At 39.1% G+C, this 13,674-nt stretch overlaps 1 protein-coding gene across 1 annotated transcript; it reads right to left on the bottom strand.

Moving 5' to 3' along the window:
- Nucleotides 1–1,607: 1,607 nt before the first annotated feature.
- On the bottom strand, nt 1,608–9,750 carry chrne (cholinergic receptor, nicotinic, epsilon). Its single transcript, XM_006802186.3, has 12 exons — nt 9,524–9,750; nt 5,326–5,459; nt 5,108–5,152; nt 4,871–4,980; nt 4,620–4,775; nt 4,417–4,517; nt 4,094–4,294; nt 3,580–3,694; nt 3,360–3,474; nt 3,078–3,285; nt 2,785–2,918; nt 1,608–2,663 (listed from the first exon to the last, which is right to left on the bottom strand). Exons 1-12 carry the CDS (start codon nt 9,588–9,590, stop codon nt 2,496–2,498), a joined length of 1,554 nt encoding a protein of 517 aa, XP_006802249.1. The 5' UTR covers nt 9,591–9,750; the 3' UTR covers nt 1,608–2,495.
- Nucleotides 9,751–13,674: the final 3,924 nt, after the last annotated feature.

Here is a 13,674-nt window from a genome sequence, read left to right as displayed (position 1 = left end):
CACGCCCATGCAAAGTGAGCGAAATCTGGAGAGTTGTTTGCATGATAACCATAAACCAGCTTCCTCAGCCACAGCCCCGCCTGACAGGTTGGAGAAATAATTGAAATGACTAAAAAGGCTTTCCGGACTGGTTTTCGAAACAGGTACATGTTTTAGATGACTGCACACATGCCTAGCCTGTACCTGAAGTTGCACACGCTGAGAGAAAACAGTAACAATGTAACAGCTGAACTTTAGACTTGCTGTATCTAAAGCAAACATACTTCTAGGACTTGATATTAAAAACGCAGGCGTGAAAGGTTTGGTAAATACCTTCTGAGTTAGATTTTTTCTTTTCTTTTTTTAAAATCTTGGTTTAAACAGTGATGTGACAGGTTGATGTTTTCGGAAAAATCAAAGACAACTCCAAAAATTGGTGTTAGGTGGCGCTATTAACTAACTATCCCTAGTGCAACTTTCCACCACATGGAGGCGTTCAACCACAAGTCTGACTGGATTTTTAAACAGCAGTCTATCAGTGACACAACAGTCAAACCTTTCTATGTGGTTTAATCTCACATTTTATTCCACTTTATTAAATATTATTATTATTTTTTTTTTTTGAATTGATATGTTTATTGATTAGCATTCAAATATCTCAGTGAAGACAGAACAAAGATTTACCACAAAGCAAGAAAGCATGAGACAAGGCTAATCAAAAGGTATTGGCTGAAGCATTTGCTTATTACGCCAACCCTTTTAACAAAAGATCTTTTAGCATGCAGCTCCTGTACACAGGGCTCGAAGCAAATAATAAAATTCAATTCAATTCAATTTCATTTATATAGCGCCAAATCACAACAAATGTCGCCTCAAGGCGCTTCATAGATACAGAGAGAAAAGCCCAACAATCATATGACCCCCTATGAGCAAGCACTTTGGCGACAGTGGGAAGGAAAAACTCCCTTTTAACAGGAAGAAACCTCCGGCAGAATCCGGCTCAGGGAGGGGCGGCCATCTGCTGCGACCGGTTGGGGTGAGAGAAGGCAAACAAAGCAAAAACAAAACAAACAAACAAACAAACAAGAAAAAACACCACCACCTTAGTAAGTAACTACATCAAAGCAAAAGAATCAAGAGGTTTTCTGTTTTTTGTTTTTGTTTTTTTTTTTTGCTCTTTTCATTCTTGATATATATATTTTTCTAATACTCTATTTTTAAACATATTTTTAAACAAGGAAAATGAACTACACCTTTTTAAACCACTGTCATAACTATTCCACAGGTTAACTCCTCTAACAGAAACACATCTCTGCTTTATATTTGTCCTTATCTTGTTTTTTTTAAAGAAATCTGTTCCCCTTAAGTCATATTGACTCTCTCTGACTTTGAACAGCTTCTGAGTACTGGGGCAAAGCAAGACACATTATAAAATGAATACAACCTGATAGCAGATCCAAACTTATTCGATGTGAGCTTTCCTTTGTTTTTGCCATAAACACACTATATTATAGAATATCTCCCCTAAATACCCAACTGTGTAACTTTGAACACAGCTGGACACGAACAGAAAAACAACCATAGACCATTCAAGTCTTCAGTGTGTGAAATCTCAACCGTGTTTAGACTTGTTTTTGTTTGCTAGCCCATTTCTGTCACATTTATTGAATCAGCTGAGTAACACCACTCAAAATAACTGTAAAAAATATGATCACAGTTTTAGGTTTTAGCCACACTTTGCAGATTCACACTGTCTGACGTATAAACATATAAAACACCTACTTAGACATTCAGTTCAAGATTAAAACACACACTTTGTAATAAACTAAAGAATTTGTTTGTTTTAAAAAAGAAGTCCTGGTACAGTTAACGCCAAACAGTGTCCCACTGAGCCATCTACTGTAAGCAATACATTCCAAATAATAAGTCATAGTAAGAAGAATAAGGCTTTGATTTAGAGTTGGTTGGCTCATGTTACATATAAAGATAATGACCATAAGACATAATATGTGTGCAGGGATATGTTTTCTGAGTGTTTTGTAGACGGTCATGCAAGTAAAATGGGTTCTTTAGTTAAAGCATACAGTGCCTGTAGCTTCATGTTATGCAAAACAAAGTCATAAAAGTCCTTTTCTGCAATAGAATTAAATCCCTTTGCACAGTGGTGCAGTGCCCTTAACATTTTTTCTTCAAAATGCATCCATAAGCTGTAAGTCTGGGCTTGCATACATTCTCAAACCCCAAAACTAACAAAATAATTGTGATTTAATAATGATGATTTAATATAGAAATGCTGACAACTTAGTTTAGAAGTTAAGAAACGTTGAATGTTGATGCTCAGGTGCTTGACAAGCATGGAAACAGAAGGTTTTGTTGTTATTAAACACAGACTTAACTCAGCCCTGAATCTTAACCATGGGATCAGTGAACAACATTGCGTTCATCATCATAAACAGCACGAGGCAAAATATACCTTGAAAACATTAAACAGAAACAAATTTCTTTTCTCTCCTTTTTTAAGTTGGGACATATTTTTTACTCTCTCCTGGAAATGGTAATTCTGGGGCACGGTTGAAGTGTCCTGTTAGGAAGATCCACACTGTGCCGATGATGAATAGAGAAATAGCAGCCCAGAAACACACCTTGTCGACCATTTTCCCGATCAAGACCCAGCTTTCAATTTCCTTGAGTTGGAAAGAAGGTGAACAAAAGCTTAAGTTCAAGTGAGGATAAAATGAAAATTGACTGCAAAATATTACTCATCTAAAACGTCACTGAAGTTGAGTTAAAAAAACAAACACTCACAGAGCCAATGGTATTTTGTTGCCTTGTACTGTCAGCAATGAAGTTGCAGGCATCCACACATTGCTTAATCTCAGGTGCAGCTTGGGCCAAACTCTTATATAGGTTAGCGGTGCTGCTGACATCTATACTGTCCACTAGAGGGAGGAAGACACTGAGTTAGATGACAATTTGCAGTGATCAGCACTAATTAAACCAGATACATTTTCTACTTTGATTTTCAAATATTTAAGTATTTGAGCTGAAATGTGAGCTAAAGACTGTGCTGAGTGTTGCTTTGTAATCAACGGTCTTACCAATGGATCGCGTCAGACCATGCCTCTCTCTTTGCTTGTCAAACATCATTTCACTGCGAGGCTGCTTGAGCACATATTCCTCTGCTCTCTGCATGAGGCCAAAGGAGCTGCGCCGCCGCTCCCTCACCCCATTTACCTCTGTTGTCACCTCACTATCATCCACCAGCGGAGACATGCCCAAGAAGCGAGGAACTAATTTCAAGAATAGCTGCAGCAGGCAATAGAAGTTAACAACAGTCACTTTAAAAAACAAGTTTACTCATCTCCGTGGAGGGCACTTACATGTTTGAGGGTTTGGGACATACTGTGAGTGCTGGGGCTTCGCAGTGAGAAGTTCAGCACTACAATTTGATTCGTAGCAATGAGAGTAGTGACACACATCACGAAGATCAGGTACCTGGGGAAGACATTAGAGAGATCTTTGTTGGAGGGCAGGCTCAAACTGTTTGGATTGAAGCAAAACAAACCAGCAGGGGTCAGCAGAGAGGACATGCTGACTCACTTTCCAATTAGAGGGACAGACAGAGAGGTCTCGGGGATCTTTTGAGCGATAAGAAAGAGGAAGACAGTCTGAGCCAGCAAAACAGAGATGGACACGGTCAGCTTCTGTCCTCCAGCTGTGAGGGAGCAGCAGAGAGTTAGACCGGTTGGACAAAACCTTCTTCTCTTTCATCTACTTCAGGCATCAAGTAATGCTTTGTAATATTTCATGATTTAAGACTTAAAAGTCAGCTGTATTACAGTAACATCAGTCTTAGAGCTTTAGCTGAATGCTTTCCACATCAAACCTTTAGGTTCTGTGGTTCAGTTACTTTTGAATTAGCAGTTAGTGATTAGTTTTTATTAATTAGTGACAAACACAATAAAAAGGCTAAGTCCAAATCGTTTTAAAATTATTATGGAGAGCAAATCAAGTTCATTATTGTTTTGTTTTACATCTGGATACAGAGACAAATGTTCATCTGGCATGTTTCAAACTTTAGTAGTGAAACAGCAAAAGCATTGACTTTACTGACCTTGTGCAGGTAGGAAGTAGGCCAGTACGACCAGAGACGAGATAAGGGAACAGGGCAGGATAACATTGATGATGTAGAACAGCGGCTTCCTTTGGATGACCAGATTGAACAAGATCTCCTGATACTCCAGGTCATCTGGGGAATACCGACTGTTGATCATCTTCCTGGCTGGACGATGGACAATGGCCCACTCACCATTCTCTAAAGGGTGTAAATGCAGAAACCTGAAGTGGAATTGTAAGCTTTCAAAACTTGAATATTATGATTGGTAATGTGGACTGAGGTATGGATGGATGGATGGATGGATGGTGTATTTACAGTACCTGTGAAAGCCTCAGGGTCAATGTCCACCCATTCAATAATCTCCCCCGTTTCTCCAACAGCCAAGGTAAGATCCACTTCATTGGCACTGTAAGTCTGGGATCTACGGTTGTGGCAATCAAGCCAAAGTTTAATAGAAGCAAATGCATAAAGAAAGACTGACATATAGTATAAACGTAGATTTCAAATGATAAATAAATCCCACCTGAATGCAAGTGTGCAGTTTTGATAATCAAACGGAAAGTAGGTGATCTCAATGGCACATGTGCTGCGATAGATAGCAGGAGGCAGCCAGTAAATCTCACCAACACTGTTGATCAACACATTGGCATAGTAGGCCACATCAAATTTGCCATCAATGCTGTGGACAAAGACCAGAACCGGTTATCAAACAAACTGTCCAGAATGCAAAAAACAAAAGAGACAGAATTGCGCTCCTTTTTGTTACTGCCTTACTTGTTTTCAAGAACTATATCGGGAAGCCAGACAGTTTTGCACGGGACACGAATAACCTCAATGTCATAATACTGAGATGCATTCCAGGCAAGGCGGTAATCATCCCATTGCTGTGGTTTGAGAAAAAGATCAGCAGTGATATTAAAAGCTGGACAAAGACGAGGGAGAAATACCTTCTACCAAAAACTCTCAAACAAAGAAAGGAAAATGACAACCGAGAAGAGAGATACAACTCACAATCTCAATCCACACATTTGTTGTAAGAGTCTCCTCCTTTTCATTCTGTAGGAATGAGAGAAGAGATCGATTGAGCTGTGTAGCTCATGTGATAGTGGCTGTGATAAATGCACACCAGAGAGATTATTTTGAATATGTTTCCACCCTTAAGTAATGCTCATACATTCTTAATATGTGGAAAAGAATTATTGCTAAAAGTAGCAAAATGAAGCTTTTACCAGGGAAATAAGATTAGTGAGGGTCAGCTTGATCTGAACCCCCACTTTGTCTTCAGGATGTAATACTGGACGTATATTCTTGTTGTAGTTTTTGAACAAGTCCCCGATCAGCTCTGTCTCCTGATTACATTGCACTGCATGAAGAAAAGTATCAAAATTACATAAGAATATATCTGGTTATTATTACACAAGATACTGTTGTGCAAAAGGTTTCGTACTTTATAATATTTCTGTTTGTATTGTTGTTACATTGTGATGTCCATGCAATACAGTCCCATAAGTTTGGATATCTGCATATCAGTACTCTCCAATAATATTAACAAGGACAAATATTATTTTATTGGAACTGAAGATATTATGTTTATAGCTCTATGATAGAATGGCAATCTCTCAGCCTATGTCAGCTGGGATAGGCTACAAAGTCTAGAGATTAGCCAATCTATGATTCCAGAGTTCAAAGATTATGCTAAAAATCGCCGTCATTGCCTTTACATTGTACTCCTTGAGTACTACTACTGCTCCTGACCATATATCCAAACAAAGGTCAAGAGAGACTAGGAGAGACTAAATGGAGGTTATTTCCGACCTCTTGCTTCTTCTGTCCCAGCTGTCACTATCCATAGCTCACATTACATAGTGGCCTATCAAAAACTCTCAACTGGGACTTTAAGTCAAACTCGGGTCATCTACAAAAATCATCAGTGTTATCCTTTGGCAAAAATGGTGACAGTAATACAAAGCAGAAAATATGTCATTTCCCATGAGATCCTGGGTCAGGGTGCCCCAGTCAGGCACAAATATGTCACTTAGTTTGAACAGTAATTTACCCATATGATTTTTTTTCTTAAGGCTTGGTCAATTTCTTCTTATTGAGCTTGGTTAATAGATGACTCTGGATATTAGAAGGATGAATGAATAAAAGTAACAGTGAAATATGAGATGTGATATGCAGCAGTTTGTGTTTGAACTCAGACCATACCCCCATTTGAATTTCTAAGCAATTTTTCCCTCTAATTTCATCATTAATTAAAACAAAAACTGGTATTTTGATATTCCTTATGCTGTATATTATACTAGCTTATTAATCACAAGCTTTGTTAATGATGGATAGCTGCAAAGACACTATGCTGATCTTGCTTAGTTTTAGGTACAAGAACTCATTCTGGGTACAGTAAGCAGAACATAGTGTGTCTGTACTGAGTAAATGGATGGCTTCAGAAGTTATACGTTGTCGGACTTTTAAGTGTGCCTCATGAGCTGCACAGCATGCAGTATATTTCTAAATATCAGTCAGTCAAAGGGTGAGTTAAATATATGGTGTCAAGTTTTTGACCTCATCATTTCCTGTAGTTGACACTACAATAGGTTAGCTCAGACAGAGGGACGGGAGAGTGATGTTTGGAAATTAGAGGCAGAGCCTGCAGGCAACCACTGAACGGATATGTGTTTGATCAAAGTGGTCAATAAATACGTATATTTATATATATATTTTTTATTACTTCATGATTTATGATGATGGCAGAGAAGGTCAGTAAGAAGCTAAGTAAACATTACAATATCCCTGTTAAAGATTTTGCTGAATGCTAACACACTACTTTTTCCAAACTGTGTCAGTTTTATTATTTTATTATTATTTTAATTTTATATAGCACATTTCATTCCACATAAACACAATGTGCTTACTGATAAAAAAAAAAAGCTAAAAATGTATGTAGATCTACTATGTTTTGAGGTAATAAAACCAAAACTTTACAAGATATAGAATACAAATTAACACTCAAACACTGTAAGTATGTGAGAATAAAAAGGTTTTAATGTTCATTTTTAAATGTAGACATAGTTGGTGCTGGTAGTTTTGTTCCAAAGAACAGGACCACAGTAAGTAAAAACACCGTCAGCATACTTGGATCTTATTCTATCTTATTCTGGGAAAAGATCTGCAGCTGATGACCTGGGAGGTCTAGTTGGGTTACAGACACTGAGCAAGTCGGAGATGTTGATGAGAGTCAAACCACTAAGTGCTTTTTGAACTGGCAGATGGATTTTACAAGTAATTATTTGCTGAGTGATATAATAAAGCCATAGTATATGCAAGAGCCAGCAAACATTTTCAAACAATACTTCAGGGCCATAATGATCCAAACTCTAAGCTCACCAGAGTTCTCACATGTAAACAAAAAGCCATCAAATTATAGTGAAACCAGTAAGAATCACCACATCCCTAAAAATGAGATCATTTTTTTCTGCAAGAACTCCTGAGCGATGCATCCTAACCTGGAATATCCTGATAGAAATCTGAGAGCTGATGAGATCAAGCATGCAGAGCAAAATAAAATACGGAGAGGGCGATAAAGAAGACTGCAGTGACAATTTCTGTCTGATCTGATGTTGGGTCTAAATCAGACCCCGCTGATCCCAGAACTTATTCCCATTTGTGCAACACACAAATACAATACAAGGAATGAATGCAGGGAAGACGGACATTGTGTAGCAATTGATGAGTTAATACACATTGACATGCTGCCTGAGCTCTAAGGGGAGTATAAAAGAAAGTATGCAAGGGCAGTCATGGTATCTTTTTTATCTCGGGGAATGTTTGTTTCTATCAGGCAGCTTTGGTTTCTGCCTCATTCAGTGACTGCCTCACACGCTTTTTTGGCCTACATATTTCCCCTTCTTTGGATATTTTCTCAGTGTGGAGTAGGAAGGTTTATTATGGAAAATCCCTACACATGAGAAAACCTGCCGATTTTCATTCAGGAAGCGTGTGGGGATGTGTTGATAGCAGCCAGGCTTCATTAGCCATACCAGGTTATACTTCCTGTGCTGCCTGGACAAGGAAAACATCGTCTGAGATTCAGATTTTATTTTGTGGCCGAGGACAGACAATGGCTCATTAATCCTGTGGCTATATAAAAAGGCCCACATGGTTTTCTGAAATTAAGGGTGAGAAAGCTCCTTCATTATTCATACAGTAAAACAGTACAAGGAATTTTAGTCACTATACTGTTCTTAATGTCTCTTGATAGTGTCTTCCTGTCCTATGAGCAACATTCAAAATTCTGTTTACTGTCAAAATGTAATTTATTTTTTTAGACACAAAAAATGACATTTTGACAGTAATTCCTCATGAGCATGTGTGTGTTATATTTTAATGTGATTTAGAAAAGAAGAGAAACAAGAAGAAGTGTCTGGTACCTTCCTAAGAGGATTCCAGCGCATCGTGTTCTGAAGACAAACACTAACACCCGAGGTGGAGCAGAGATTCCTGATATCACACTTGGATTACATTTGACCTCATACCAAGATCATAAGTTCATCTGGTTATCTGCTATCGAATCGTAACAACAGTGTCAATTTAATCTCAAAATTCCAACAGTCCTCTATTGAAGTGCAAGGCATGAAGAGATTCTATCATTATTCTGTGATGTTCCACAGTCACGAGTCATATTTCCAGCATTTTAATCTTTGATTTCTATTCCTTTAATGTATCAATACAAAAACTGAGAGTCCATATTTCAGCTTGACACTTACACATACCTGTACTTGGTCTGAGAGGAATTTGGTAATGAATGTGATATCCACCAAATAGCTGGATTCAAGAAACCTTTCCCCCCTCAAATACAAGAACAAACCACCATAACTTTAGATCCTGAATTTACAAATGGATTTCAATAATGACATAAGCAAGTATTTGTTTTTCAATTTCCCATCATCTCCTGGCTTTCATTGCAGCTTTATGACATCCTCTTACCTCATATTGTCATGTCATTTTATTTATATAGCAGATTTTAAACAACAGTAGTTGGCCTAAAGTGCTTTCCAGGTTAATGCATTTACATCACAGGCCTACAAAAACCTAACTGCAAACCATACAGCAACATGATAAAATGAAAATTAACCAACTAGTTAAAAAAAAAAAAAAAAAACAGTGTAAAAACCGTGGGGTAAAGTTGTGCTTTACCCCAGAATGATCTGGACAAAACAATATATGCAAGTTTACAGCTGTGTTAGTTTGCCTCTACAACTTTTTACATGTTTTCATGAGGTCTAAAGTACAGCAGGTTTTCTGTACCTTGCCAGTCACCACAAGAAGAGCTGGTTATCTCTGTGCACATGACATGCCGCAGTCAATACAGACATTACTTTCCTGCCAGTCAGCGAGGATGTGCCAAAAGTTTGCAAGTGCGTCACTTACCCAGTCCCGCTAAAGTCCCAAGAATAGTTACAACTCCGAAAGCTATCCAAAGACTACGCACTGCCATCGTATTCCAGGACCTCTCTGCTGCTCTGCACCGTGCTGTGCTGTGCTGCACTATATTGAAATATAAAGTGAGATACAGAAAGACAGCGAGACTGAAGGCAGATGAAGAGCTCTAAATCCCCCTACCAAACGTCCTGACTGTCACCCACCACAGCTGTCACTATCCGGGGTTCAGATTACACACCAGCTGAAAGCACTAAACCAGGACTTCCAGTCACTCTCCAGGCACCCACAATAATAATCATCATCATCATTAGATAGCAACTACAACATTAGAGAAAAACTAGAAGTGTCCAGGATATTCCAGATATTTCTGAAGGTAGCAATGAGACCTGTAAGCGAGACCTTATACAGCATGAGTACTCGCGTCATCAGGATAGAAAATTTCAGTTGTCAGATCGATGTATGGTCAGTGCACAGCACTGGGCCAGTGTCACTGACAGGATTAGTGGTTGGTGTTTCCTCTTTGATCTGTCACTCACCTTTGTATCCACTAGACCTGCGTAGAACTTTAACATTTAACAAGATCTATGCAGGAAATGGCCAAATCCCACAGGTTACAGCAGGGTGAACAGGTGACTGGTGGTGCACACCTCCTATGCTTGTCCAGAGTATTGATTCTTACAGTAAACCTTGCAGAACCTCAGCGGTGAGATAGTGTCTGCAGAATAATGGGGTTAGAGGGCTGCACATAAACCTCATGAAACCAGGGAGCCCAAGAGTCTGACCTGTCAGGTTGTTTTAGCTATTCATTTAAAACACAGAGACTAGATTTGTTGTCATAATAAAGGCTGTGATTAATCTAAGGAGTGTCTCTTTGCAGTGGCAAGGGCAACAGACTGATTTTTGGAATGTGCCATGTGAGTTGCACAGTATGTGATGTACTTCTAAATATACAATTGGGGAAACAGAGTTGAGCTTCTTTAAGGTAACTGGAGCCTCCAGAAGGCAGATTGTGTGTCTCACACTCAGAGCTCAGAGGCAGAAAGGCTCGAGCTGTGGGCCTTCAAATTCCGGAGAGCAGAGCTGTTTTATATCCAAACAGGTGTCAAATTAAAGGAAAAAAACATTAAACCTTTGAACCCTACTAGCGGTTCTGTTATACTGTGTGGGAGTCAACTCGTCCTGTCAAAGGGAAGGGTCACAGCAAATCAATACAAAGTTTAGAGTGATCTTTCTGTCCTGATGGGAGCTTTCTGTTCGAGGGGAGGCCTGTCCAGAGGACATCAGGGCTCAGTGAGTGACTTGATGATGATGAATTATATGCTATGAGCCCCGTACTATGTAAAATCTATGCCATAGAACACTTAAGGTGTCCTAACTAAGATTACTTATGGTGGGTTTCCTGCATTTTTCCACCTGTCTATATATATGCATTATACATTAATAACAAAACGCTGTTATTTTCCCCCATTGTAATAAACCTTCTGCTTTTATACTCTACATGCCTCATTCACCCATTCACACAAGCACCTTTCTTTCTAAGTGCTTTCTATCTAACATATAAACACATTCACACTGACATGAGCAACTTTGGGATCAGTACCTTGACCAAGGATACTTTGTCATGCAGACTGGAGTAGGCAGGAATCAAACCACTAATCTTCACATTAGTAGACGGTCTGCTTTATCTTCTCAGCTACAGCCTTCCAAAATATGTTCTGTTTAGGTTAATGTTTCCACATTACAACCACTCTGAGCAATGTGCTGTGTTTATATTTGTTACCCTCTTCTCTACTGCTAAAGTACAGCATTATACTCTCAAGCCCACCCGATTAGCATCAGAAAATAACTCACATGGAGGCCAGTTAGTGCGACATGTGAGACACGTGTGTGTAACTGTTTTTACAACTAGAGTTTCAAATATAGCTACTACAAGGGAAGCTGGGGGATCAAAATATTGTTGGGTTAATCTGAAAATGAAATGACACGGGCAGTGCCTGAAACAAATCATAGATATTCAATCACTTCCAGAATTGGAACTTTTGTTTTGGAATTCAAATAAAACTCTGAAACCTTGTTGCAGAGAAGACAACAGAGAAGTCTGAAACTTCAGCCTACAAGTCATTAGGGGTCAATCCTCCAATAATCAATAAATACAACTTTTTATGTTTTTAAATGACTACACTGCTGTTATTATATTTTCTCACCCAGCTCGGGATCTTTTTGCTCTGTTGAAATGGGAAATTTGTTTGGGAACTTTGGAACGATTTCAACAAACACCAAACTTGATAGCATGAGTAATCCCAGCACTGTGGTTAAATGTTTGGATTATCCAGATGGGGTTTTCAGTAGTGCAGTAATGCTGTGCAGCAACTTTACTGGAAAATCCAGTGTGGTTTTATCTTTGCCTCCCGTGTAACCTTGGAGTATAAAAAACAGTGTGAGAAACACAGTTTGAATCTCAATCGCTTCATGTTCACATCACCAGCTGGCTATATGCTTTTGTAATGTCTGTTATTGCATCTCAGCGTTTAATAGGAAATACAAGCTGTTTTTTTTGTTTAATTTAATACCATATAATATCATATTAGATCCATCTCACACCTGGACACCACCGCGCCATAGCAGAGATTACAAAAAAAATAATTTAAAAAAGGAGCAAATAGACTGAAAAGACTTTTTATCCCAGAGCTGCATAATGTAGCAATTTCCACATGAATGTGCTCTGTGTGATAAAGTGTTTCGCAATCTGGGAGATTGAAGAAAGGTTGCTTTTGTCTGTTTTTAAAACAATCTGTTATATAGTTTTATATAGTTTATGGTTTTTGCATACTTTTTTATGACTGCTGTGAGTGATCTTCGCACTGTTGAGACTGCACTTAATTTTATTGTACACCTAACATGCTACAGTGACAATAAAGGTATTCTCTGTTTTCTGTTCTGTGTGGTATCAAATGGTTTCTGAATGTGTCCCAAGGTTTCCCAGGGATTTAGCCTCCCCTTCTCAGTTGCTGCCTATCTTGGACAAGATCAGCCATTGGTTGCGGAGAATAAAAGCTCTGTGACCAGCCCCCGCCCCAAACTAGGAATGAATGCCCCTGCTTTCACTTTTTTCCCGCTCATCCGCAGAAGAAATAGCATTGTTGAGTCCCTCTTTAGGAGCACAGCCGGCCAGGCTTGAGTGTGGCGTTCAATGTCTGTACCTCCTTGTGTGATAGCAGGACCAACCTCTGAGCTTCCAACAATTATCATTATCAGAGGCAATAAGGATGAGAACACCTTTTATGAGTCACATCAGTCCGCAATGTTTTACTAATATGGCTCAGATGTCACTAATTTAAACAAAAAGTTTAATAATTTGCATGTAGTAGTCCAAAGTAATATTTGTATGATTTAGGTTTTGTGCAAAATATGATGACAGGAAAGAGGAAATAGCTTCTTTAATAAAAACAAAAGATTCACTTCCCTTTTGAGTCACATTTTTCTACAAATAGAGTTTCATGTGTGGAAATCTTTGTTCCTTTTGGCATCTCGACCAGTGCAAGTTTGGATTATTATTTATTAACATGTCTGTTAGCCACCAAAATTAAATACAAAAGATAGGTGACTTTAACACACTGCCTAATGATTGATATACTGTCATGGAGTGTATGAATTAGTGATAGAGAGAGCGAGAGGAGAGAAGAGGGAGGAGGGAAAGTGGTGGTCATTGGAGGAGAGGGAAGGGAGCAAGTGTTTCCTCAAGCTGACCAGGAATATAGTGCACATATAGCGGGAGGTTACAAGAGGACACCCTGTGTTGGCTCTGCTTTATCAGCTACTGGCCACACTCAGCTGATCTCTGGACCCTGGGGTTGAGCAACGCGACAGACAGGCAGCTCTGAAATCACAAAGGCAGGACGGGAAGCCACACAGATTTTAAACAAAGTCGCAGAAAAAGCTGGATAGAAATCGCAACCTCGGGCTTGAGGAGGTGACGAGGGAAAAGGGCAGTTTCAAAATAGAGCAAGAATAGTTAAAGATTGATAGGGGCCATAGTGGTGGACAGGAGGTTTTGTTTGAGGTTTTGGGGAGGAGTATGAAGGATTGGAGAGGAGGGTGGGGGGGGTGGGGGGTGGGGGGGGTCAGAGGCAGTGGTCTGG

This window comes from Neolamprologus brichardi, chromosome 10 (genome assembly GCF_056152115.1).
Source record: "Neolamprologus brichardi isolate AB-2024 chromosome 10, ASM5615211v1, whole genome shotgun sequence".
Lineage (NCBI taxonomy): Eukaryota > Metazoa > Chordata > Actinopteri > Cichliformes > Cichlidae > Neolamprologus > Neolamprologus brichardi.
The sequence above is the reverse complement of the archived record's forward strand: the minus strand, read 5'-3'. Positions and strand labels throughout refer to the sequence as shown.